Source organism: Pieris napi, chromosome 4, assembly GCF_905475465.1.
Source record: "Pieris napi chromosome 4, ilPieNapi1.2, whole genome shotgun sequence".
NCBI classification, from domain to species: Eukaryota; Metazoa; Arthropoda; class Insecta; order Lepidoptera; family Pieridae; genus Pieris; species Pieris napi.
Genome location: NC_062237.1, coordinates 12,229,080 through 12,255,640, shown reverse-complemented (window position 1 = coordinate 12,255,640; position 26,561 = coordinate 12,229,080). Strand labels below are relative to the sequence as shown.

General features: G+C 35.1%; 2 protein-coding genes and 1 long non-coding RNA gene across 3 annotated transcripts in view; 1 reads left to right on the top strand and 2 right to left on the bottom strand.

The window, feature by feature from the left end:
- The window catches only part of LOC125048819 (venom carboxylesterase-6-like), a 28,454-nt gene extending 15,496 nt beyond the window's left edge, over positions 1-12,958 (bottom strand). Inside the window, exons 1-4 of the mRNA XM_047647733.1 lie at positions 12,720-12,958; positions 9,257-9,353; positions 6,771-6,956; positions 6,041-6,226 (exon numbers count right to left, since the gene is read on the bottom strand). Of these exons, the coding sequence (XP_047503689.1) occupies positions 6,041-6,226; positions 6,771-6,956; positions 9,257-9,353; positions 12,720-12,914 (664 nt within the window). The 5' untranslated portion in view covers positions 12,915-12,958. The remainder of the gene's footprint in view (positions 1-6,040; positions 6,227-6,770; positions 6,957-9,256; positions 9,354-12,719) is intronic.
- Positions 12,959-13,579: 621 nt separating this feature from the next.
- Positions 13,580-14,019, top strand: LOC125048826. Its single transcript, XR_007116886.1, has 2 exons — positions 13,580-13,640; positions 13,846-14,019. It is a non-coding gene; the product is annotated as an uncharacterized LOC125048826 (long non-coding RNA).
- Positions 14,020-15,284: 1,265 nt separating this feature from the next.
- LOC125048820 (venom carboxylesterase-6-like) lies at positions 15,285-26,139 on the bottom strand. Its single transcript, XM_047647734.1, has 10 exons — positions 25,897-26,139; positions 24,311-24,407; positions 23,429-23,614; positions 23,171-23,356; positions 22,251-22,441; positions 20,741-20,906; positions 18,579-18,763; positions 18,196-18,346; positions 17,446-17,569; positions 15,285-17,156 (listed from the first exon to the last, which is right to left on the bottom strand). Exons 1-10 carry the CDS (start codon positions 26,068-26,070, stop codon positions 16,982-16,984), a joined length of 1,635 nt encoding a protein of 544 aa, XP_047503690.1. The 5' UTR covers positions 26,071-26,139; the 3' UTR covers positions 15,285-16,981.
- Between the last annotated feature and the right edge of the window lie 422 nt (positions 26,140-26,561).

The following is a 26,561-nucleotide window of genomic DNA, read 5'->3' as shown; positions in this document are numbered from 1 at the left end:
GCAGAGTATACGCTTTGTGACAGAAAGAGAGGAACTACTTTAGTCCAGAGAACAAATAAAAGTCGGGACAGGTGGCAAGTTTAGAATATTCATTATAAACTACTTCAGATTCTAAAGTGAGTCAGGAAACTTCAATAATTCCTCTATCTAAAGTTTACTGCCCCTAGGCCGTATGCATATTGTGAAACAGGAGATTAACAAAACCAAGTAAACAGGAGATGTTTACAGACTTAAGTTTATCGTTTGTTTGTATAATAGTAGAAGACGCGTTTCGCTTATAGCTGTGAGTTATACGTTTCTTAAAACACGCATTATATTTGTCATGAAATTGTTTAGGCGAGGTATTCTAAACAATGTTATTGTGTGTTCCGGCTTAAAAAAGTTATACTCATACGGTAAACATGTTGGAGATTATTAAGAGTCAGAGGGAAGACGCTGCGTTTGATTGTGATCAGTCGGACGCATTATATGGCGTTAGGCTAGAGATAATGTTGTTCAAACAAAATCCATCACGTTTCATCTTCAAAAATCTGACAAAAAGCTACTCGCCCTCAAAGAAAAGTTCTTCAGAAATCTAAGGCCAAAACCAAGGTTATATCTTCACTGTTTTATATATTTTCTTATGTTGTTCTTTAACAATAGGATTTTAATAATAATAATCCTTCACATTTCTTTTTTGGGATAATTGGTACGTGCCTTATTTTCCTACATATTATATAATCTGCACGCGTTCCGTTTATGTGGCATTATAATATGTTTAAACTGTTAATAATCTCCATAATAAAAACAAATTTAAAGTAATAATAATAATTTCCCGTTGGAGTAGACACTCTTGGGGTTTTAAATTGGCGCCTGGTCGGTAGTACCGGTGACCCAAGAGCTGGTGCTTACCTCGCTCAACGAATAAGTATCGTACCTACAGCATAATAGGGACCAAACTTTTGAAATTTGTTTTAATCTTCTTTTTATAAATTTTTAATTATTTTTATTATAACTACTTATATAGGTTATAGTAAATACTGTATATTTGATTGTTATGTTTACATAACATTTTCAAATTTAATTAAACTTAAAATATTTTCGACAACTTAGATTCAATAAACTATAATACACTACGGTAATTCTAAACACACTCACGTCTCTCCTCTGTTTACATAAAACGATGAACGTATATATATATATCTATCACGGCACAAACGTGGGTCACTAGATGTTAAGTTCTACCGCAGCCCGTAGCCGTAGACACTCGCAAGTGCGTTGCCGTTCTTTTATAATTATTTTAGTAGTAGAATGTTCACAAACAACACAGCGAAACTGTCATAATTAAGTGTTTGATATAAATATTGTTCATACGACGGAATCGATTCATAATTTTGAGGGTATTGGTATTTGCAATAGCAAAATTAATTAAATCACCTATGAAGAATGGCTATCAAATCACGTGGCTCGCTTTGTTACCTTGTTCATATCTACTAAGCCGCGGTCTAGAGAATGTAAATTTCTTGTTTGATTAAAGTTTACGATTCGCCGTAGTATTATAATGAGACTTTGTTCTCAAGGATTTATGCTAAAAAAGTTTTTGTTGAAATATCACGATGATGAGAATTAGGCCTTGTTTGAATTGTGATTACATAATCAATTGTTAGTGCATCTTCGAATATAAATTTATATTTGGTTTACAGCATAAAAGCGTAATAAACCTCATTTATAATATTAAATAATTAGGATATTAGGTTACGTGATTGCCAATAAAACGTTATGGTGTTTTAGGGTAAGATTGCGTTGTGGGGTATATTGTGGCAACTATAAAATAACCGATTTACTGATGTCAGGAAGTAAAGAAACCTTTTTAGCTTCCGATTCCCAATCCAATCAACTTATGTAAATGATTACTAAATAGTTAAAAGAAGCATTTTGGTCTTTGCCTGATGAGATTGATTTAGAGTCTTTTTGATATATTTTTCTTTCACTCACTTGCTTAATTTTTATTCTTGACCCACACCGTCGATTCTTGGGTAAGGTTACTTTAAGGGTTTCCCAAATCTTACACATGCATATCTACTTATAAAAAATTAAACACATTTTAATTAAAGACAAAAAGAAACAAAAAAGTAACTCCTAGTGGGAGTGCCATGCTGCTGCTTTAGGGCTTCAGCCAAATGGGCAGGCACGACCGGGGCAGTACCACTGTCTCACAGAAAACCGGCGTGAAGTGATGCAATAAGTTCATCTTATTGTACTCGCGTTTCGTGCGGTGAGTGAGACTCCCGGAGCCCATCAATCCCCCCCCCCCCATAAGTATGAAGATGCAGTTCAAACAGAGATTACCCCAGGGGGGTACCACACGTTTACGCTGTGGAGAATCCCCTTCTGGGCGTCCATCATCGGAACAATTGGTATTCGATGGTGGATGCACAGGCTGCCCTTCGTATTCTGGGGGGGGCAAAAACTGCTCTAAAAACTTATGCATTAATAGGTTTCGGTCTCGGGGCAAACGGAAGCATTTACCTAAGGCAACCCCTTCCACGCTCACGGTGGACTTTACAAATGTTAGGGGGCTAAAAACTAACCTAAACGCGGTTCACTTTTACTTAGAAACTGCGAAGCCGGCCTTATTCTTCCTTACTGAGATTCAGATATCCTCCCCGGCTGATACTTCTTACCTCTCCTACCCGGGGTACAAATTGGAACATTCATTTGTGCCGCGGGCGGGAGTTTGCGTATACGTCAGGGAGGATATCTGTTCTCGTCGCCTCGGGACGCTTGAAGGAAGGGACCTATCTAATCTCTGGCTGCGCGTAGACTGCGATGACCATCCGCGATTCTATGCGTGTCTGTATAGGTCCCATAGCGGAAATGACGAAACTAACCGACTCATCGAGCACATTCAAATGGCTACAGATTCCCTGCTCGAAAGGGTTCCTACCGCTGAAATCGTGATACTTGGCGATTTTAACGCCCACCATGCCGATTGGCTTGGCTCTGATACCACCGATCACGCGGGAAGATCCTTTCACGACTTTGCTTTAGCCTACGACCTGACACAAATGGTCCCTGCGATTACGCGAATACCAGATGTGGATGGTCATAAACCCTCTTTGTTGGATCTTCTGCTGACTTCACATCCGGAGAACTATCAAGTCTCTGTTGACCCGCCATTGGGTTCATCAGATCATTGTGTGGTCCGGAGTATTGTGCCTTCTACGCGCCCTTCACGGCCCCGCTTTTTGGGTTGTCGCCGTATTTGGCACTACAAGTCAGCAGATTGGGACGGGATGCGGTCTTTCTTTGCGTCCTACCCTTGGGGGCCTATGTGCTTTTCGTCGGAAGCTCCAGATTCCGTCGCTGCCTCTGTCGCCGAAGTGGTTCTGCAGGGCATGGAACTCTTTATTCCATTTTCTGCGGTGCCGATCGGTGGCAAGTCTCAGCCCTGGTTTAAACGTTCTTGCAAGGCGGCCTCGTGTCGAAAGCGAGAATGCTTTAAGGCATGGGCGGAAGCGGCGAAATCTCGTTATGCCAATACCAGCGAACTTAAAAAAGCATATAACTCAGCCTCCAGGTCCTTCAAACGGGAAATCACTAAGGCAAAGTCAGAGCACATTGCCAGATTTGGCGAGAGATTGGCCCAACTCCCTTCAGGGACTCGAGCCTTCTGGTCTCTCGCCAAAGCTGTCCAAGGGAATTTTTGTCAGCCCGCTATTCCACCACTGCACAGGGAGGATGACTCGCTGGCCCACACTGCGAAGGAGAAGGCCGACCTTTTAGGCTGTCTCTTCGCGTCCAACTCGACTTTGGATGACCGAGGAAGATCACCACCGACCATTTCGCGGTGTGATTCATCGATGCCGGAAATCACATTCCGGCAACGTGCTGTCCGCAGAGCACTATCTTCCTTGGACATTCATAAGTCGAGCGGGCCGGATGGTATCCCCCCAATTGTGCTGCGTACTTGTGCTCCTGAGTTGGCTCCGGTCTTAACGCGCCTTTTCCGGTACCTGTACTCGCTTGGCACTGTCCCGAAGTGCTGGAAAACCGCTTCGATACATCCGATCCCTAAAAAAGGCGATCGCTCTGATCCGTCCAACTATCGCCCAATAGCCATAACCTCCTTGTTCTCCAAAATAATGGAATCCATTGTTAACTGCCAGCTCTTGAGGTATCTAGAGGGCCACCAGCTGATTAGCGATTATCAGTACGGCTTTCGTCGTGGTCGTTCGGCTGGTGACCTTCTTGTATACCTTACACATAGATGGGCAGAGGCAATTGAGTCCAAGGGGGAGGCGCTGGCGGTTAGTTTGGACATAGCGAAAGCCTTCGATCGGGTGTGGCACAGAGCACTGCTCTCGAAGCTTCCAGCCTATGGGCTACCCGAGAAATTATGCGATTGGATCTCCAGCTTTCTGGCCGATCGGAGCATCAAGGTCGTCATCGACGGAGCATGCTCCGACCTTAAACCCGATAACGCGGGGGTCCCACAAGGCTGTGTTCTATCCCCGACCCTGTTTCTTCTGCATATCAACGATATGTTGCAACTTAGCAACATTCATTGCTATGCGGATGACAGCACTGGGGATACTTTTTACACTGGCCGGGCAGGTATTTCTCGGGCAGTTGTCGATGAGTACCGGAACAAACTTGTGTCTGAAGTCGAAACTCTTCTACGTGGAGTCTCAGACTGGGGCAGACTAAACCTAGTCCAATTTAACCCCAAGAAGACACAAGTTTGCGCGTTTTCCGCTAAAAAAACACCCTTTGTCGCTACTCCTCTTTTCGAAAACACTCTTCTTAAAGCCACAGCCAGCATTGGAATACTTGGCGTTGACATATCGAACGACGTTCAGTTTCGCGGTCACTTGGAGGGAAAGGCTAAATTAGCCTCCAAAAAGCTTGGTGTGCTCAGCAAGGCGAGACGGTACTTCACTCCGGGCCACCGCATGCAACTATATAAAGCGCAAATTCGGCCCCACATGGAGTACTGCTCTCACCTCTGGGCGGGGGCTCCCCAGTACCAGCTCCTTCCACTTGACCGTATTCAACGCAGAGCGGTTCGAATCGTCGATGACCAATCCCTTTCCGAGCGGCTTGATCCTTTGGCGTTGCGTAGAGATGTGGGGTCTCTCTGCATCTTCTACCGCATTTACCATGGAGAGTGTTCAGAGGAGTTGTTCGGATTAATACCTGCAGCTGAGTTTCGTCATCGGACGTCGAGGCAGAGTACGAAATTCCACCCGTATCACCTCGACGTCCGCCGTTCCACAACTGAGCGTTTTTCAAGGCAGTTTTTGCCGCGCACCACCACTTTGTGGAACCAGCTGCCCAGTGAGGTATTTCCGAACCAATTCGACTTAGGGTCCTTCAAGAAAAGAGCGTACCGATTCCTGAAAGGCCGGCAACGCACTCGCGAGCCCTCTGGCATTGAGAGTGTCCATGGGCGGCGGTATCACTTAACATCAGGTGAGCCTCCTGCCCGTTTGCCCCCTGTTTTATAAAAAAAAAAAAAAAAACCCCGACGCACAACGGACCGAGTAAGAGTCTAAACTCAAACAAACACAAACTTTAGTTTTGAAACTGAGTCCGCCAACCACCAACCAGTACATCTTAATTCCTCCTAAATTTAGGGGAAAGACCCCTAAGTTAGCCACTGACTTAAGTAACCATTAGGCATCAAGTATTACGTAAGCAAATTTACTGCAATTTATCCTCCCCCCCCTCTTGTCAGCAAAAGTAAGCAAAGCTCTCAAAAATAATAGTACACAAACGTATTCATTTGTAGGAATCCTCGAAAATGCATTTCGTTTACAAGCATAGACAATGTGTGGGTAATATGTGTAAAGTAAATAATTACTGTTGACGTAATCACCAAATAAGAAAATCAAATACTCCCTATGGTGGTGCTTACGTAATACTTTTTTTTAATTTTTTTTTTTGTGTTTTAATTGTGCCAACTGGGCACAAGGTACTTCGCCAGTGTCGTGTAGATGGAGAAGGCGCGAAGGAGATTGATTACGTAATACTTGAACGGCCCCTTAAGGATATTTACCTCTAGACATGGGTGACAGGTAGTGGTAGTGCACACTAGCGCCTCCCGCGGAACATCCAGTAAGCGTCACACTGTCAGGGTTGCCACCAAACATCATAATATTATGTTTTACCCATTCTAGCGCGAATGACTGGTCCTTTAACCCGTTGTTACCAGGTGCGACCTCGTCTCCTGTACTAAGGAATCCTGTGAAATTAAAAAAAATATATGACTGTTTTTACGGCATTTGTCTGTTCCTATAAGTAATTTCTTTAAAAGAAAATGCTTTTCACTGGATTAAACCACATTTAACGATCACAATTTACAACCCGTGACCATGCTGGAAATATTCTAATGTTCTGAACTGCATTATAAATATATTTAAGGATTCAAATTACAAGTATTATTCCTCAAACCATGTGCGGAAAACATGGCCATATATGAATAATTTATTAATCTAAGAACGCTATTTAAATTAAGCTGTATTCATCACAGTAAACAGAATTAGACAAACAATGACGAGCGAGATTTTTTTTATCCACATACTGACAGGTTATATTGTCGGCTTTTTAACTAGAAACACTGGAACAGTAATATTTAGTATTTCTCTACTAAATAATAAGTTTCTAAAGGCCGGCAACGCATTTGCGATCCCTCTATGTGTGCGGTGTCACTTAACATTAGGTTAGCCTCCTGTACGTTTGCCCCCTGTTCTTAAAAACATCTGTATAATTGACGTTGGTGTACTTACCAAGTGGTCCCAATCTATAACTAATGGTTACAACAACGACATCCCGATCCATGAAGTTTTCAGGACCATAAAGCACACCTCCACCATACATGAAGGCTCCGCCGTGTATGAACACTACCACAGGTAAGTTAGCGCCAGCATTTGTTTTTGGTGTGTACACGTTCAAAAATAAACAGTTTTCATCGCCTGTAACAATAGATTATATAAATGTTAACGTAAAATTGTAAAAACCGTTAGATTGTAATCTATCGGTTATCGGTTATCGGTATTCGGTAGATTGTACTACACTAACTTAGTTATCATTCAAACTTCTTTGGTCAATTACAGATAAATTTTACTTCCCAACAATTTCATATAACTACCGAATAATAATACGTTAAATTGCAAGCAGTATGTTGAGTTGACAATCTTTCGACAGTTTACAATCTCGCGAGATAGATTACAATCTAACGGTTTTTACAATTTTACGGTGACATAAATAACTCATACTATACTAGCTGAACCGGCAAACGTCGTTTTGCCGTGTATATCATTTATAATAAAATATAGGGGTTGATCGTAGAGGGGTGAAAGTTAGAGGTTGTATGTATTTTTTAATGTTGTATCATAAAAAAATAAAAACAGAAAAAAATATCTAAAAATAAAAAAAAATTATTTAGGGGTGGACTACCCTTAACATTTAGGGGGATGAAAAATAGATGTTGTCCGATTCTTAGACATACCCAATATGCACACAAAATTTCATGAGAATCGGTCAAGCCGTTTCGGAGGAGTTTAACTACAAACACCGCGACACGAGAATTTTATATATTAGCTGTTGCCCGCGACTTCGTCTGTACAGGATTAAAATACACACAACATCTTTATAAAGTGTAGCCTATGTGTTATTTTGATGTATAATCTATATAAGTAAAGTTTAATTAAAGTCCATTCAGAAAAGTGAAAGAGTAACAAACATCCATCTATACGTACAAACTTTCGCGTTTATATTATTAGGAATATTATTAGGGAGATTATAGGTTAATATTATTAGGAAGATATATATATAGTAGGACATTGTCGACTTTGGCCAGGTTTTGCGTGGTGGAAACGATGTTTTCCTTCACCGTTCGAGCGAATGTTAAACGCGCACATTGGTGCACAGACGGGGATCAAACCTACGACCTCAGGTATGAGAGTCGCACGCTGAAGCACTGCTCACTTAGGACTAATTATAATACTAAGAATACTTAAACAGAACATTAAATGGTATTGAACAATAATTATCATTTTATAAAGAATTGACCTTTGATCGTTTATGTAAATATACAAGTACCATATGTTAATTATGCGTAACCACAGGTAAATGATCCATAAATACCAGCAATTAGTTATAATAAATATATTTACTATATTCTTTCCTCAACTGTATTGAATAAAGGATAATATCGATTTCATTTGAGAATAATATCATTAAATGTTGAAACGAAACTACTAAAGGTAGAACTGCAAAAATTCAGAACACACAAAAGAGTTATACGAACTCGCATTTAATCACGTGGAATAAAGACAAATTAATATTTGTGATGGCATTTATTTATGTAACTTCATTTCTTCAATCTGACTTAAAAATATTAGGTTAATGGACCGTTTTAATGAAATCTTTAAAGGAAAACAAAAGCAAAGAATAAATTAAAATAACGAATAATAACGTGAATTTATTATTTTTCGAATGTCCCGAGAACAAAAATGAACTAAACTAATACATTAAGAGTAGACAAATAATAAATATTTCCTAACCTATGAATTCCGAGATAGTAAAACTATCCAGATACAAACTCGCAAATCACATAAAAATTACGCCTGGAATTGTATTTAGATTCTACACAGCCCTTAATACTTATCTTGGCATAACTTTGAGGTTCCAAAAACTAACACAGACACAGCGCACGATTACAATCAGCTACACTCTCAAATACATGCGCATACACACCCATTCACACAAACACATTTTCACTCATACTTATAACACATAGTTGTAACAGAGGGACTCCCTAGTGTGGGGACTAGCGATATATGAATTTCAAAATCCTTTTGTCACAAATAAAGTTTTTATTAGTAATATATAAATTAAATAAATCAGTAGCATTACAACCTCTTTTAGGTCTGGGCCTCAGATTTCTGAATCTGTTGCATGATAATTTTTCAATCTAATAGGCAAGTAGGTGATCAGCCTCCAGTGCCTGACACACACCGTCGACTTTTTGGATCTAAGACATGTCGGTTTCCTCATGATGTTTTCCTTCACCGTTCGAGCGAATGTTAAATGCGCACATAGAAAGAAAGTCCATTGGTGAACAGCCGGGGATCAAACCTACGACCTCAGGGATGAGAGTCGCACGCTAAAGCCACTAGGCCAACACTGCTCATTATTATTATTATCAATACTAAAAGATGGTATAATAATTCTTAGCCTTTCATCTTATTTATTTATTGACTCGACTCACCAATAATTTTCTCATGGAGAGGTTCATATTGTAAACAGTCTGAGAGAGGACGAGTGGCATCCCAGGTGCCAGTCCATGGCTTCATGGCCTGAGGTTCCTAAAAAGAACAGACAGATTAAAAGGAGTGGCGGCAAGTTTCTTGCCAGTTCTTCTTGCCCGCTCTACGCCCTTGACTTGTGAACTGGTACTAAATGTAAATTTACAATTAATTTACCTTCTTTTCTCACGTTCATAAGTGTACTGGTTTACTATATGTATAAAGTTATTTTGAGTTTAATGGTATTGGTATATGGTATTTTTCAGGGCCTAGGATCCCAAATTCGCAAATCTTGGGGTGTGCATGGATTATCTACCCTTCTCTTTATACGCTTATGTCTACTGGGTATGCGTTATGTTTTAACTCAAAACTTATCACTTATTAAATAAAAGTTTTGTTAATATTACATCTGAAATTTTTGTCTACCATCCATTATATGTATGAATTGTTATCATTACCATGATTTTGAAACGCTATCGCATAAATCTTCAATCTACAACCCGTAGCAATTACCAATGGTTAATCCTTAAACAACCAAAACCGATTCTGATAAAACTTTTCAACCGAAAATTCACCCACACAATTCAAAGTCAAAGTCATTTATTTCAATTAGGCCTAATAAAAAGGCACTTTTGAATGTCAAAATTACAAGTTAAAAAAATTTACTAGTCGCCCCTTCCAAAAGATAGTTTCATAAGAATGGGCAAGAAACGCCAACTCTTTTAAAATACTTTGCATACATTGATTTGATAACTATGACTATATTGATAATTTTTAATATTCGATGAGTATAACAAGAATGTTCTGGAATTGTTGACTCATTTTATGAAATATAAATGATATTTATGATCATTTCTCTTCTGCCACGTAAGTAGCTACTACTTATAAATATTAATTGTGACTCAATTAACCTATGGATTAGCTTTAACATTTTTGTTTATACATATTATTTTTATTTTTTCTTTAGATTTTATTTTATTTTAGTTATGAGTTTTTTTTGTTAATTACTTCTGCACTTCTTGTACTTTACCCTCTGTAGGTCTTTCTTTTTTTTATTGTTCCATAATATTAAGGTTGCCTGGAAGAAATCTCATGTTAGCGATAAGGCCGCCCGTTGCCTAATAACTTTTTTAACCTGCTTTTTATATGTATGTTTTTGTATAGGGTAACGAAGTGTCAATAAATAAATAGATAAATGATTAAGAGGTGTGCCTGTTATGCTGCATGACCTCTACGCAAACCTCTAGGTCTTGCAGGTGTTTAAGTTCCTCCCTGTTTGTCTCCTGTCCCATAAGCGGACATATTGTTTAAAAAGTAATTGTATTCTGGTATTATAACTATTAGCGATAATTGCACAGTTCAATCAAAATACAATATTTGTTAATCACGGTTTAATAGCTTTACCGATACATTACTGAAGCCAATTACCAATTAAATAACCATTTAATTAATTGCACATTAATATTAATATTTTCACTTGCGAAAGTTTTGGAGTGGGTATATTACTTGTTGGTTAATAAGTTTGTAAGAAAAACTCGGACATAACTTGATTCTTCTACGCAGTACACAAAATAATTCTCGACAAAGTGTTTAAAAAAGTATCGTGCGTACTTTTCCCTACTATCCAAGATCTAGTTATGTTCCGAGACAAAAATATTGTATATAGATTTCCGTTGTACCCTTTACGTTATTTTTTCCGGTTTAGTATGGTGTGCATCGTAATAGAATGTCGACTTTATAACTTGAATAACCACAAAGAGGGATGGTGCGGATTGATGCGTCAGTTTTATGGATACCATTTCGTCACATTGTGAAATCCATACTTATATGATATTTCACAATTTGAATCATTTATCGTCTAAGAGTTTTCACTTGTGTTTCCTTTAATGGTACAATGACAAATGTTAATAGTACGCTTAGAAAGAAACATTGGTGCACCTGTTGAAGTGTAAAAGCTAAAACTCGTGCCCATGGGCATTACTATTAAATACATGCATAAAAAATTAATACTGATAAATAGATGTTATAAAAACAATGGTGCCAAAACAAAATTGTTTTTTTTTTCAAAAGATAAGTAGGTCGTAGGCGAGATATACAAGATAGGCGAACAAAAACAAAAACTTCGATTTTGTTCCATTTGGAGTAGAGTCTCGTAGGCCGTGGGGTTCAAGTGCACAGGTGCTATTTAAAGATTTAAGTTGGCCTCTGGTAGATAGTACCGATGAACCCAGAGCTGGTGGCCTCGATCAACGAATAATATCGCAATACAGCGAGAAAATGCTACCAGCGTTAAAAGTATACTGCCACAGGGACCATACTTTTTTAATTTGTTTTAATTTTAATTTTATTAATTATTTTAATACTAGTAGACTCAGCCAAGCGTTGTTGTGGCTAAGATTTTTGTTATATTACATAGTAGTAAACTATTCAAGAGAAATGGCAGGAGAACACCAATCCACCATGCTTTTTTGCCATTAAATTGTATGCTTATGTGAAACGTTGGTATTTATTTTGATAAGGATAAGGATATATAGGTACGAATAATGAGTGTTTTCTAGCGGTGGTATTTTAATGAAAAAAATTAATAAAAGGACGCTTTTTGAGACGTAACTATAAAAGATAGAGACATGCTGCCGTGACATTTTTTATAGATAGTGATGTGTCCTGAAAAATTGAAATACATCATTTTGTTCTATCATTAATAGTTTTCGCAGCGCACGCGATTGAAGGAAGTTTTTTGTTTATTTTTTTACACCTTGGGTTAGATTATTCAAGTTTTAGTAAGCATCCCAATTTTTTTTTAAAATGAAACATAGCCTATGTCACTCGGGAATAGTGTAGCTTGCCAACGGTGAAAGAATTTTTGAAATCGGTCCAGTAGTTTCGGAGCCTATTCATTTCAAAAAATCAAATCTTTCCTCTTTATAATATTAGTATACATTGATATGTAGATTGATAAAATCAATGTTTTTATAGAAATAAACATTTCTTAATCACCTATTCAACTGCGTTCTTATCCTAAAAATTGTCGCTTAGTAGCACTTTCTGTTTTAATAAATCTTACCCAATTTTCATACCTCTAGAATATATAATCAATCATTATCATTCAATGTATTTGCAAGAAATTAATTAGTACACATCTGAGAATTACTTTGTAAACTATAAGCCTCAATTATCTATATTATGTCAAAGTGTAAAGAAATATAAGTGATAACATCCCAAAATATTCGTTTGTCGATTACAACTAAGATATTAGAGGTCACTCAGGTGTTTAATTCTTCTGTACCTACAAAATCATGGTATAATACGTTTTTTGGACTTCAAGAGGTTATTAGCTGATTTACTTCATTTTTTATTCTTGCAAAGTCTTGGTTTTAAAATGAAATCAGCTTTAGTTTTTTGGAATTTAATAGATAAGTTTCTTACCCGGAATCGGTATTTTCCAACTGGCGGTCTTGCATATGGGATACCCTGAAAACTTGCATATGTACGACCATTAGTAGACTTTTTCCATGCCCCCTGAAGCAAACCATGATGGACTCGTACTATCGGATTCGGTCCCTGACCTAAAACTATCGCGACGAGCGACAAAAATATAGATAACTTGAAAACCGCCATCATGCGCGTGCGTCTCAACACTCACTCCGCGCACAACTGACCGCTATCAGTATAAATAATGTTAAAGAAGTGCCACCGTCTGAAATAACTACTTGGATAATTAATTTATTATATGCACATTCAAATTCCGGATTGCAAAGATTGTTTTTGATGAATTAATTGATGATTATGATTTTAAGTATTTTACGGAAAAATAAAAACATTTAATAGAAAACATAAAAAGGGCAAGAACCAGTCTGTTTCTCAGGGGGCCTACCATGAACTTTCTTAAAACAATCCAGTTGAGATGCAGTTGAGTTTAGGTACCTAAAGTCAATAGCATTTTTTCGTACCATGACCGCCTATAAGCTGAAACGTATTAGCATCGCAAGACCGAATGAAAGAACGATAATTTTGTTTGTGGTTTCTATGTAAGTTTAGAAATTTAACTGTCAAACTTACTTCGACAGATGTTTCTATAAAAATAAATAAAATATAAAATTATTTTAAATATTTCATCAATTACAATAAGCTTTTATGTCTTAATATATATATTTATTTAATATAAAACTATTCTTTTGATATATTTTAAATGTAAAGTTTTCTGGTGCTGTGCAGTTGACACTTATTATTTTTAAACGTTTCCTTCAAATTTTGATAGGAGCTTTCAATATTTTGGTGAATTTACAAAATTTCGGTTTAATAAATATAGTTTTACAAATTGTTTAACTTATAAAATAATATGATGGGGTAAGTATTGTTAAAAAATTGGTTTATTAAAAATAAATATCTATATCGAAATGAATTCCTGATATTAAACTCTTTGCATAAGATATTACAATCAACTCGAAAATCATAAGTAAATAATGATAAAAATTGATCCCTTAAAATTGTACAAATTCAGTTTATACGTTAACTAATTCATATAATATAAATAATTATATTTTCTTTACAGCTTAAACCTGACAAACTCGCTGAATTGAGAGAATGAAATATATAAATGAATATATGTTTATATCCAATTGAACATTGCCTGATTCAAGACAAGACAAGACAAGACAAGACATCTTTTTCTATCTTGATGGAGTCATCCTAACGAAATAAATACTGTTATTATAATACTTTCAAATGGCTTATTATTTACAAATTATAAATTTGAGAAACACCTCTGTTTTCTTGAAGAAAAAGCAGAGGAGAATAATACAATTCATGAACATAATGAGGAAAAATTTAATTATAATAAATATCTACTAGTGATATGGCATTATTATTTATTGTAAATATGATATATTGGGAAATTATGTTTTTGTTAGACATGCCTAAATAATTAATTGAATATTATTGAACCATCTGCAATTATTTGTAGGTACACTGAAATCTTCAATGAGTCAAAGTAGTTAATCTATAATAAATTATAAACTCAATATCTACGAAGTCGGTAGAAGGGCATTACCGTCTTGTTTCTCATCTCCGTCGATATTTTAATAATTTATTTATTATCACTCTCTAAACTCAAAATATCCCAAAATATAAAAAAAAAATTTTTTTTCATATATTAGCCATAGTAGATAAATCTTATTATTTTAACTTTATTAACAAGTTTTAATACAAATATTGAATTTTATAGGTTCTAAACTATTATTTGGACATTTCGATACAAAAAAGTTGAACAAAAAGTAACTTTTTTAGAATCGCTTATTCTGTCATAGTTGGAAGGCGCAACTGTCAAATTTCGGTTCAGCCGAGCGGTCATGGTACGGATTTTCATACAAATTGAACGAACGAAATCTGATAATCGCTAAGGTCACGTGGGAACCTAAACTGTCTCGTTTTTTCGATGTCATGGTACGAATTAGCGATGCATCTCAGTTGTAGGTTGTCAATAGGCTCGCAATAAGGGTTCATGGTAGGCCCCCAGATCCCAGTTAACAAAGACTTTCTGAATGCTGTCTCCGACACTATCGACATTTCTATATGTTCGCATGGTGAGTTCACAATAGACATATTGTGTATCTTCTAATATATCGTGTAATGTTCGTTCCCATACTCCTTCGAAAGGCTCGACCGATTCTTATAATTTTTTTTATGCATATTAAGTAAGTCTGAGAATCGGCCACCCCAAAATTTAATTTTTTTAGAAAAAATTGTTTGTCTTTTTTTTATAACCCTTAATTTTCACCCCTCTAAGATCAAGCCCTATTTTTTATTATTGTAGATAGTTATTTTTATTGAACGAAACAAATGTTTCCTAGAAATAAAATACATGGCAAAACAAACGATTGCCGGGTCAGCTGGTATACATATATATTTCTTTTTTTTTGATAACAAAGCAATTAAATCATAAATATCAATTATCAAACCACTACATAAAGAAGGAGTAAAAACAAAAATTACTAATTATAGACCAAAAGCTTTAATTCCTATATTATCTAAAATTTTCGAAAAAGTTGTATAACAAAATAGAGAATTTCCTTTTATCATACGATATTTAAAAAAAAGAACAATTTGGTTTCAGAAAAATTGATCTACCACCCTTGCGTGCTTTTCCCTAGTCAAACAAATTACTGAATGCTTAAATGATAAAATGCTTATAGGTTGCATCTTTCTAGATATGACAAAGGCTTTTGACTTTGTATGCCATGAAATGACTTTAAAAAAATTAGATTTCTACGGAATAAGAGGTAATGCTTATAGGGTGAAAAGTTACCTTGAAAATAGAATGCAATGTGTGGAAATTACCAAGATTTGTAAACTAGAACAAGAAACCTCCAATTTTAAGAAAAATTAATACGGAACACCTCAAGGCAGTATTTTAGCCCCACTACATTTTCTAACATACATAAATGACCTCCCAGATACCAAAACTGTATACTATTTGCTGATGACACTACACTTATAATAAAAAGTAAAAACTAACAAGATTTAAAAAACAACTTAATTAAATCTCTAACGACGCCATCAACTGGATGAATTCAAATAATCTACAAATAAACATGACATAATCCATTTCAATCCATAAAACTAACATAATCCATTTTCAGACATATTAAAACATAAATAGACTTAGGTACAATATAAAAGCAATAAACTAGACATAATAAACGAGTGTGTATTTTTAGGTTTTACGCTAGATAAATTTTGTAGTTGGAAAGCACATATTGAAAAATTACAGAACAAAATAGACAGCTTCGTTTTTGTGTTAAAACGACTAAGGGAAACTGTTAAACATGAAACGGTATTAGCTGCTTATCATGCATGTTTCATGTATAATTAGATATGGAATTATAGTTTGGGGAAATTCAGTCGAAGTAAATAGGGTATTTAAGGCTCAAAAGAAATGTATTAGAGCAATTTGTGGAGCAAACTGTCTTGATAGTTGCGTACTTTTATTTAAGAAGCTCAAAATTTTATATCTTGCCTGTATTTATATTTTAGAAATATCCTTATTCGTGCACAGAAACATACATATTTTTAAGTCGAATATAGAAGTCGAAGTAATAAATAGACATGGGGAGAAATTGGCTGTGCCAAAAATCAATCTGGAACTGTTTAGGAAAAACACCTTTTGTATGGCAATTAAAGTTTACAATAAATTGCCAAAAGAAATAAAAGATCTTCCGACTAGAGTCTTTAAATAGCGACTTGGTGTTTTACTTTTGGAAAAAATGTACTATAGTAGTTGATATACATTTAATAAAGTATGATATGATATGTACGATACAAAGAATATAAGAGTTGACAAATTCATATCATTAATTATGTAAAATTCCTTTAAAGACAAATTTGCGCGCCATTGTGTGTGGCAGAATATGCGAACTTATGATTGTACCACCTTACACATTTTTGTACCACATTCTTGCTATAAATAAATTATTTTTATTATTAAAAAAAAAGCTTACTATAACATTTTTTAAAACGAGAAATGTTTTAAATCCTGTACTTAGCAGTAAGCAGGCTTTATACTAGACAAAGTAGAATATGAAATGTTTTAATGAAGGATTTTCGGTGTTTAATTACGTAATGAAGCATTATAAAATTAAATTTCAGCATCAAATAGAAATAGATCGCTTGATGTTGAAAATTTAATAATTCTAATATCGTAAAATTCGTTCGTTTTCATTAAATCCGAGACTGTCCCAAAATGTCTTGTTCCCAAAATTAGCATAATGCGACATTTTCATGTTGTCAGGTGCCAAGATATCCAATAGATTAATTTCTGGTCCTGGAGTGACTGGGTTCCATTGGGAGTTATCTACAGTAGGCACTCTGAAAATAAAACTTATTTTGAAGAAATATTTACATTATTTTGACTACGGTCATTTCCAATAGTATTTATGTATTTAGAAACATCTTAAATTTTTTTTTGAAGCTCTTTAGATTAGAGTCGCGGGAACAAACCCAGGACTTTTTGTTCATACATTCACAGGACCATTAACCACAATGCCACGAAAGAATAAGAAAATAATGAGACAACATAAATTGTGCTTAAATTTTTGTTTTATGGAAATTAATATTATGACCATTTAAACAAATCTAGTAATATTAAAAGACTTACCCAGTCGTTGAAAACGAATAAATAATTTTAATTAATGTCTGTATTATTTCGATATCGTCGGACCTATTAAGATCAAAGTTTGGCAGAACAAATATACGAAATAGATCATCCGAGTGGCTCGCACCTTAAAACAAAGAAAGAAAGTATTTACATAAATGACTGGCATCGTTTTTACTGTGTTTTAATGGAGTAATTTATTATTTTATACGGAAAAAGACTTCAGTTTACGACCTATGTCTAATTAGTGACAAATTTATTTAATTTAATATTAGTTTCTTCCCTATTATAGGCACATTTTGTCTTAAGTTATCAAGTAATTAGCTAATATTCTGACCGTATCAATTATATAAATCGTTTATAATTTATGTTTTTAATTTGCAGTTTTTGCCGCGCACCACCACTATGTAAAACCATCTGCCCACTGAAGTATTTCCAAACCAATTCAACTGAGGGTCCTTCATGAGCGTACCAAATCTTAAAAGGCCGGCAACGCACTCGCGAGTCCTCTGGCATTGAGAGTGTCCATGGGCGGCAGTATCACTTAACATCAGGTGAGCCTCTTGCCCGTTTGCCCCCTGTTCTATAAAATATCATTTACATACGACCCCCCAAAACGAAGTTATAGGGTATATTTGAATAGAGGGCCTGCTAGTCCATACAAAATTGATTAAGATGCATAGATTAAAATTTTCATTCCACAAAGTTGTGTATACTATAATAAATATATACAATTCTGTTTGAGTTTCTTACCGTAATTGACATTAGTTTTTCCAATCATGTCGGAAAGGCTTTTTTCACCTCGAAAGCTGTATCGGTACATGTAAGCTTTCTGAGTACTTTTTAAGACAAATAATCGCGTGAATTCTCCTATATCTACGTAGAAGTTACGATCGGTTAACGCCTGTAAAAAAATACATCTATAATAATTATTGGGTAAGAGACTCTTGTACCGTGGAGTTAAAGTGCACAGGCGCTAACTAAAGATTTAAGTTGGCGTCTGGTAGATAGTACCGGTGACCCCAGAGCTGGTCCTTACCACCCTGTGTCGTAATATATATCGCAATCTCAGTTGTGGAACGACGGACGTCGAGGTGGTACGAGTGGATACTATGAGTATATAAACATGCACTTACCTTTACTAATTGTTGGTATGTTTCTTGATTAACAGCTCGATTGTTTAAATAGAAATCCTTAATTTTCGAAGCCACGTCATCTCGGCGACGTTTAGGTAATGTATCATAGTAGTTGAAGATAATTGACGATAGTTCTGTCCACCTGGCTTCCAATTCTGGTAGCAGAGTTGCATTTGATTGGAAAACTGTGAAAATACGTTTGCTGTTGAATTATTTGACGGTGAAACAAAAATTAAAGTAAACTTATTAGTAAATGTAAAATTAGAATCATTTAATGTATATTTCTTTTCTGACGTTCATACGTGTTCATTGTTACCTACATGAATAAAAGATTTTTGACTTTTATGTTTAATCTATAAAAATTTTGTTTATGTAGTGATTTTAATGTAGTTTGGGTTCGTCTGTGGGCGTCCTTGGTAAACAATTTTATCTCGGTTTTGTTAGTTTGTGGACCTAGTACCTCGGTGCTGCATGGTTAATCAATCATACTTTATAGATTTTGCCTGATAATTGTATAAGTTCAAAGCGACATTGGTTTTTGTAAAAAAAACCAACAAAAAACCTTCCAAATTTCAATTATATTTATCTATTACGTGAGCGGAAACACTTATCGCACATGAATGCTGATATATGTAAATCTTGTATAAACTCTCGTTACCCATGTAGCGTAGACATTTCTACGTCTTTTGACAGTTCTTTACAGGCAAGTATGAAAACAGATGAAACACTAATGTCTGCGAATTTGTGAATCTTTTAAGGAGACTTCTCAATCAATTCGTTAGAAAAAATGTAATTGATACAAAAATACTACTCTCTATGTTTTAATATATATGTTTACCAAACTAAGAGAGAACCGGAAATGGTTGGAGGAGACCTTTACCCATATCCTCAGGCGACTTACATATATACATATATGCTATAAGTTATTACTAACAACATTTGGAAAGGAAATTAAGGTAATCGTAGTAAAAAGGTTTTATTATTTTATAGGTTTCAGCCCATACCTTCACAAGATATTGTGGAACAAAGTTCGCGCATTTACTTTTATTTGGAAAAAACGTACTTCTGCGCATGTAACGACTATTTCTCGCTTACGTGCCGTGAACAACAATCAATTTATTTATCACCATATATCACGAAAGCAATAAGCCAGATGCTTCTGTTTCTTCCAGATAGAATTGGAGCGGAAGGGGAAGATTTTACTCGAAGGTTTAAACCAGGTGGCTAGACTCAAAAACAAATTGGATTTTGACATACGGCAATCGTAGTTTGCGCGTAATTTTTTCCGAAATTTACCTTGAGTCAATCATGAGCATGTACCTTTAATGTTCTATGTTACGGTATATAAATTATGTATAATTAAGTATGTAGCCAAGAAAACCAAGCAAAAGAACAAGCAGCTTTCAGAAGCAAGTTCACAACTGTAGACCACATCCATGTAGTGAAGCAAATTATACAGAAGTATCATGAACATAACAAAATATACTATCAGGCATTCATTGACATATAGTAAGGCATTTGATAATCTAGGTCACGGATTTATTTGGTCAGCACCAAAAAAGCAAGGTGTCCACAAAAAATATATTACACTGATAAATAAAGTATACTCAGGCAGCACAGCAGAAATAAGACTAGAAAAATCTGGACCCATTTTTCATAGCAATAGCATTAGCATTTCATTTCAATAGCTCGAAGTGTAAGGCAAGGAGATCCTATATCACCAGTTTTACAACCGTTCTTGAAATGATATTCAGAAACATATACTGGGAAAAAAGGGAATTAACATAGTATTGTCTTTGATTAACATAACTCATTTAAATAAAACACTATTTTGACTATCAATGTATATCTCAAAGACTAAAGTGATGACAAATTAGAAAGTAAAGTAATTACTGCAATAAAGGCTTTTATTATTATTATTATAAGTATGTAGCATATGCCTATTATTTTTTCAATTGGTGGTAATAACTGTTAAAACATGTTTATAGCTGTAAAAAAATAAATAAATTTTCACATGTAGTCGGTGTCTCCAACGTCGTAAGGTCACTCCCCCTCACCTCCGACCCTTTTTCACCCAACAACCTTTTATTTTGATTCCGCCGGCATTAAACCCCTTCTGATTTTATGAATTATTTGTTATATAATTACTTAAATGTTCTTACTTGCAGCTGGATATAGTCCCTCCTCGGATGTCGTGGTTATAAGAAGTGGTACTTTTTTAAACGATCCTTCAAGAGTACTGAGGTAGGGGTGTGTATCAATAAATGCATGAGGACACTCCGGTTCCACTACTGGAGTAAACGGAGTGAATAGTTGTGCTCGCCAACCCTGAAAGAATGATTGATTTTAACTTTCATTCATCATTCACCGGGTCATTTCGGATGCATGATGTGGAGGTCTGTAGTTTTTTTCGAGGTGACATAAAAAAACGAGTGGAGCATGACGAACAGATTCGAGCGGTAACGCAAGCTCGGCTCTGTACATCGAGAGCAAGCAACTTATGCGGCGAGAGAACGTTAGTATTACCGCGGCTAATAAATCAGGTCTACATAGTTAGATATTACATAGTAAATCCCAAAGTTACAAATTAATTACAAAGTTAAACCCAACATAAAGAGTAAATTAAAAAACTACTTTTATATGCATTTGTCGCGCTCCTAAACAAGACTGCTATGGTTACATTAATACAAACCACAGCGATTTTTTTAATGTAACAAATTGTGATTATATTATATTATTTTGTAAAATAAAGAAATATATAAAAAATAAAATAAAATATTACTCGTTTAAATCTATAATTTGTAATCATTATAAGAATGATGTGTTGATGTTCATGTAACTTTCGAAATCAATTTAATTTTTTAAATTTCAAAAGAGCGTCAGTTTTGTTACGTATCTGTATTGTTATTCGCGATAGAGTTTTAATTCGTTCGTTCGGGATCAAGATCCAAGACCTCGCAGTGACGTGTGCGACGTCAACCACTAAACCCAATGTGAGACATGTAATGTAGTAATGTCAAACGCTTTGGTTAAGTAAATTAATCGATCCATAAAAATTATCACAAATATTTAACTCAAGTCGAGTTTTTGAGTTAAATATTTGAGTTGGAACTACTCCGCAATTAACAATCATGAAACTACCTCATTATTGTAATTCTTAAGTTATTACAAATAGCGTTTAAATGTTAGTCGACATCACAGGAGACCGAAGAGCTGGCAGCTACCTTGGCCAAATAATTAGTCTAGAAATTCAAAGGGGAAACGCTGCCAGTATCTTCGGGCCTTGCCGAAATGGACTCCTATTAATTATATATTTTAGTTATTTTTTTATATTTTAAGGTTAATTATTGTTTTTATTATTTTCTTTTTTTGTGTTGTTCCTTCTGTTATAATAATTTCTATTAAATAAATTTCAAAATCATGGTATTGATCACAATTCATATAATGGATGGTAGAATAAAATTTCAGATGAAATATTAACAAAAGTTTTGTTTAATAAGTGATAAGTTTTTATAAATATTATAGTTTAAGGTTAGTTATTGTTTTTTTATGAATTAATTAGTATATTATTTAAATATATATAATTATATATTCTTCAATATGTCTGTGTTTAATTTAAGAATAATTGCGATTAATTTTAAATACTGAAGAAAAATATAATACATTGCTTACCAACATATCGGCTTGGGCGCTTACGATGACATCTGCAGGTCTGGTGCGGAAGCATTCGACCATTTCCTGGTTATTATCGCTGGGACATCCCACAAGATCTGCTAAGGTTCTGGCATTTTTTTCTGGCTTCGTCTGCTGGGCCCATGGAGCCAGCGCTGATCCACTCGACATTATGCCACGGTGGAATTTGTCTAAAACGTTGCATTTTTCTTTTACTTTATTGAACATTGTGCTCTGGTCTGAATTTAAGATGGTGACAGATGCGATTCGCAGCAAAAAAAAAGAACATGTGTGAACATGTACACGCGTTAGAAGCTATACTTCTTTGGCGTAACAAGATAAAAATCTTTCGCCTTTTTCTACGTTTGTAGAAGAAACCACACTAACAATAGAAAAAAGATATTTAATACATTGAAAGTTATTATAACGCTAATGCGCTGCTAGATAATTAATGCTAGATAATTCGGATAAATTTGGATAAAAAAAGTGTCACAATTTTTCAAGTTATTAACAAACAGAACATCATATTGTTTGCCTTAGAATTATCATAGCAATGCTAGCCGCTATCGAGTATAACAATATTGACATAGTTTATTAATACGTGATAAATTATTAGCAATATCTTATATGCATTAATCGCAGTTAACCTATATATAAAGATAACTGTTACTTCGTAGGTTACGCTATTTAAGTGTTGTATTTGGTTACCTATTGTAATTCTATTTTGACACAGCCAATACTACATCTTACTGTCATTTATTTTCCATGCGCGTATTCACTTGAAACCAATACAAGAATGTGGTACGCCTTCCATGGGTCGTTGTTGAGACACGAGGATTTTTGGATTTTTTTAACAATTCATATTTTATTTATTGAATCCTATAGCACTAATATTTAATAGTACTGCAATGTATAGTTACCATGTGAACGTCGGGATAAAAGGTGATAATGGACAGACGAAGAACCGGCGGAGTTCCCAAAAAGAACAACGTTATCAGGATTCCCTCCGAAGTAGCGTATATTGTTTTTCACCCAGATCAAAGCAAGGTTCTGGTCTTTTAACCCAGCATTACCAGGTACTACATTGTCACCTGTACTTAAGAATCCTGAAAAACATTTTTTATTGAATTATGTAAGTGTATCAGTTAAGTAAGTCTTAACAACTTAACATTTCTTACCTAAAGGTCCCAATCTATAATTAATAGTAACAACCACCATATTCCAATCCATAATTCTTTGGGGACCATAAATATTCCCGGTCCCAAACATGAAAGCACCGCCATGAATGAACACTAAAACTGGTAACTTCGCAGATCTATTTAAAGATGGTGTGTAAACGTTTAAAAATAGGCAATCCTCACTTCCTGGAAGAACATTTTTTGAATGATTTACAAGCTTAGATAGATACAATATATTTTAATATATTTGGTTGTGTTTTTGGGTGTTTGACAGCCTGGGCATCGGTCAGTACTTGAAAATAAATAAATAATACTTTAAAAAAACTAGAACACGCTTTTAAAGCACATCAAACGACGACGATAGACGAAAAATATGGCACTTTTTAGTTTGATGTGCTTAAAAAGCTTATCTTGCTTATCTTGCCAAAGCCGCGCACAAATTATTTAAAGAGATCTATTAGGTATGAGGGTGTGCAATTGTTTAATCGGTTGCCGTCTAAGGTTCGTAACATTAGCGTGATTGATCAGTTCAAAAGAGCATTAAAGATACACATCAGAATGAGCCCATTAGACTAAAATTGGGCTATAATATTAAATTTCTCATGTAAATAAAAAATAATTTTTGTAATGAGAAATAAAGTTCTTTAAACATTAAAAAGCGTGTTCTAGTTTTTTTAAACTATTATAAATTTTTAATTTTTTAGTTAATTTTTTTTTATTTTTTCATTTTTTTTCGGATTATTGCATTGTCATCGATCTTTGACAGGTGCGCAAAGTTTGAATTAAATCTGTCCGTTAAAAGTGGGTCAAAATCGAGTCGGTTACATACATACATACATACACATACAGGTGAAGCTAATATAAAGCGTGTAAAAATTGTACCTGTTACGGACCCCATGATGGGCTCAAACTGCAAACATTGAGACAGGGGCTTGTCGGCATTCCAAACTCCAGTCCACGGTGGCATTTCGGTCGCTTCCTTTAAAATTAAATATTAATTCATAATGAGGTGAGGTGAAGAGTTAATCACCTACTTGTCTATGACAGTATTCCTTCAGATAATATAACTGACAAATGCTCAACCGATTATATATATCATTGGTATAGGATACTATGAGGTTGTATATTATGTACGGTTGTACGTTCTTTTCTTGAAGGGTTCTAAGTCGAATTGGTTCCGAAATACTTCAGTGGGCAGCTGGTTTTACATAGTGGTGGTGCGCGGCAGGAACTGCCTTAAAAAACGCTCATTGGTGGAACGGGGGACGTCGAGGTGACTGTGGATTTTCTTATTCTGTCTCGACGTCCGATGATGCAGACTCAAGTGCATTTATCCGAACAACTCCTCTGAACATTCTCTGAGGTAGATGGAACCGATCAATAGGACCATTTTACAGCGAAGTTAAATCTTATGACACCACACTTATAATTATAACACAACACGTTGATTGGTTAAACAGAAGTTTTTGATAATAAACTAGTAACGCATATAAGCGGATATTTCTGGGTTGGTACTATAGCAGTCCAAAGCATTGCACTGGTCTAATTTCATCATATGTCTCTTCGGTGTGACCATATCGACAGAAAGGGACAGACATATAAAACTATATAACTGATATTTTGTATAAAGGAGCTAGAGTTCATAGATGTAGTTCAGTTTGTACGTAAATTATATCGATAATGAAGTATTGATAGGTCTGATTATGCTATCATGGCCTTTGGCCAGTAAATTACCCCACGTGTGTGAAGTCTCTACCCGGCTTTAGTTCGACTTCAAACTGTATGAGCTTTTTCTCATACACTAGACAAACCAAAAAAGAAGGCAAAAATTTCTATCTACGATACTTTTTCTGATACAAACATTTTTTTGTACGTATTAGATAATTACAATTTTAATCACTTTCTGTGTTAATGATATACATAACAAGCTTGAAAGATAAATTAGGTTCCTTTTAATTACTTAGTGTGTGAGAAAGAAACAAAACGATTGTGCGTTGCGTTTAAGTGTGATTGGTCCACTGTTCTGTCCTGACCGACGCGTCACCGTCCGTCATGGACCAGCCGCCAATATAAGTTTCATTAATTCGCCCAGTAGCACTTGGCTTGAGGTAACATACTGTATGACTCTATAGTAATTTATTTATTGAATAGTTCTTATTTTTATATAACTCTTACTTGAATTGAAAATTAACCTACTTTTATCATTGCCTTCTTCTTATTGGTTGAAATATAATATGACGTTTTCGTCTCTACTATTTCCTACATACTGTGAAATGAGACCATCATTAGAGGAATCCGCATATCAATCATAAAACACACTGCGACCATACTTTTTAAATTTGTTTTAATTTTCTTTTTATTATTTTTTAATTATTACGATTTCGGTTAAGAATATGTTAAATACTGTATGTTGGAATAAATATCATACATCATATTAAAATGGTCCGTAAATATCAGTATTTTCTTACCACAAATCTATATTTTCCAGTTGGCGGCGCGGCGTAAGGTATTCCTTGGAAACTCGCATATTCCCTTCCATTAACACTCTTTCCGAATCTCCCTTTGAGTTTTCCGTTTTTCACTTGCACTATAACTCCTACAGCGAAATTTATTAATATTAATTTTATCAGAGTTCTAAACATATTTGTAATTGAGTGCGCGACGTGTGCTCGTCGTCAATATGATCCAGCGTTTCTGCGTTTTCAATAAACTTCAAGGTTTTATTTTTTTAAATAGATATAACAAAACTGGTGTCCCACCCTGGTTTATCTGGTCACTGATTATATTGGTATCAAAAGCTTGTCTCATTGGTCTATGTCTACAATACTTTGTGAATTTTCTTTTTTATGTGTGTATTTTACGATGTAAATACTTCTTAGTACAGTAAATATTGTACCTCTAGTACTGTACAATTAAAATAAAAGAAGTTTTATTTAAATATTGTCAGTACATATAAATAAATAAATCAGGTCAATTTTCAGATCTGGGCCTCAGATTTCTCTATCTGTTTGTAAATCTTATATTGCCTATGTAAATGGTCAGCGTCCTGCGCCTGATACAGGACATTCATAAAAAAAAGTCCATAGTTGGGTATCGAACCTACGACCTCAGGGATGATAGTCGCACGCTGAAA

Excerpts from the sequence above, each read along its gene's own strand:
- LOC125048820 (XM_047647734.1), bottom strand. The coding sequence starts at position 26,070 with ATGTTTAGAACTCTGATAAAATTAATATTAATAAATTTCGCTGTAGGA. Across the intron at positions 23,615-24,310 it reads CATCATGGGGTCCGTAACAG|GAAGTGAGGATTGCCTATTT; the intron begins GTACAATTTTTA and ends ATGTTCTTCCAG. Across the intron at positions 23,357-23,428 it reads TTATAGATTGGGACCTTTAG|GATTCTTAAGTACAGGTGAC; the intron begins GTAAGAAATGTT and ends AATGTTTTTCAG.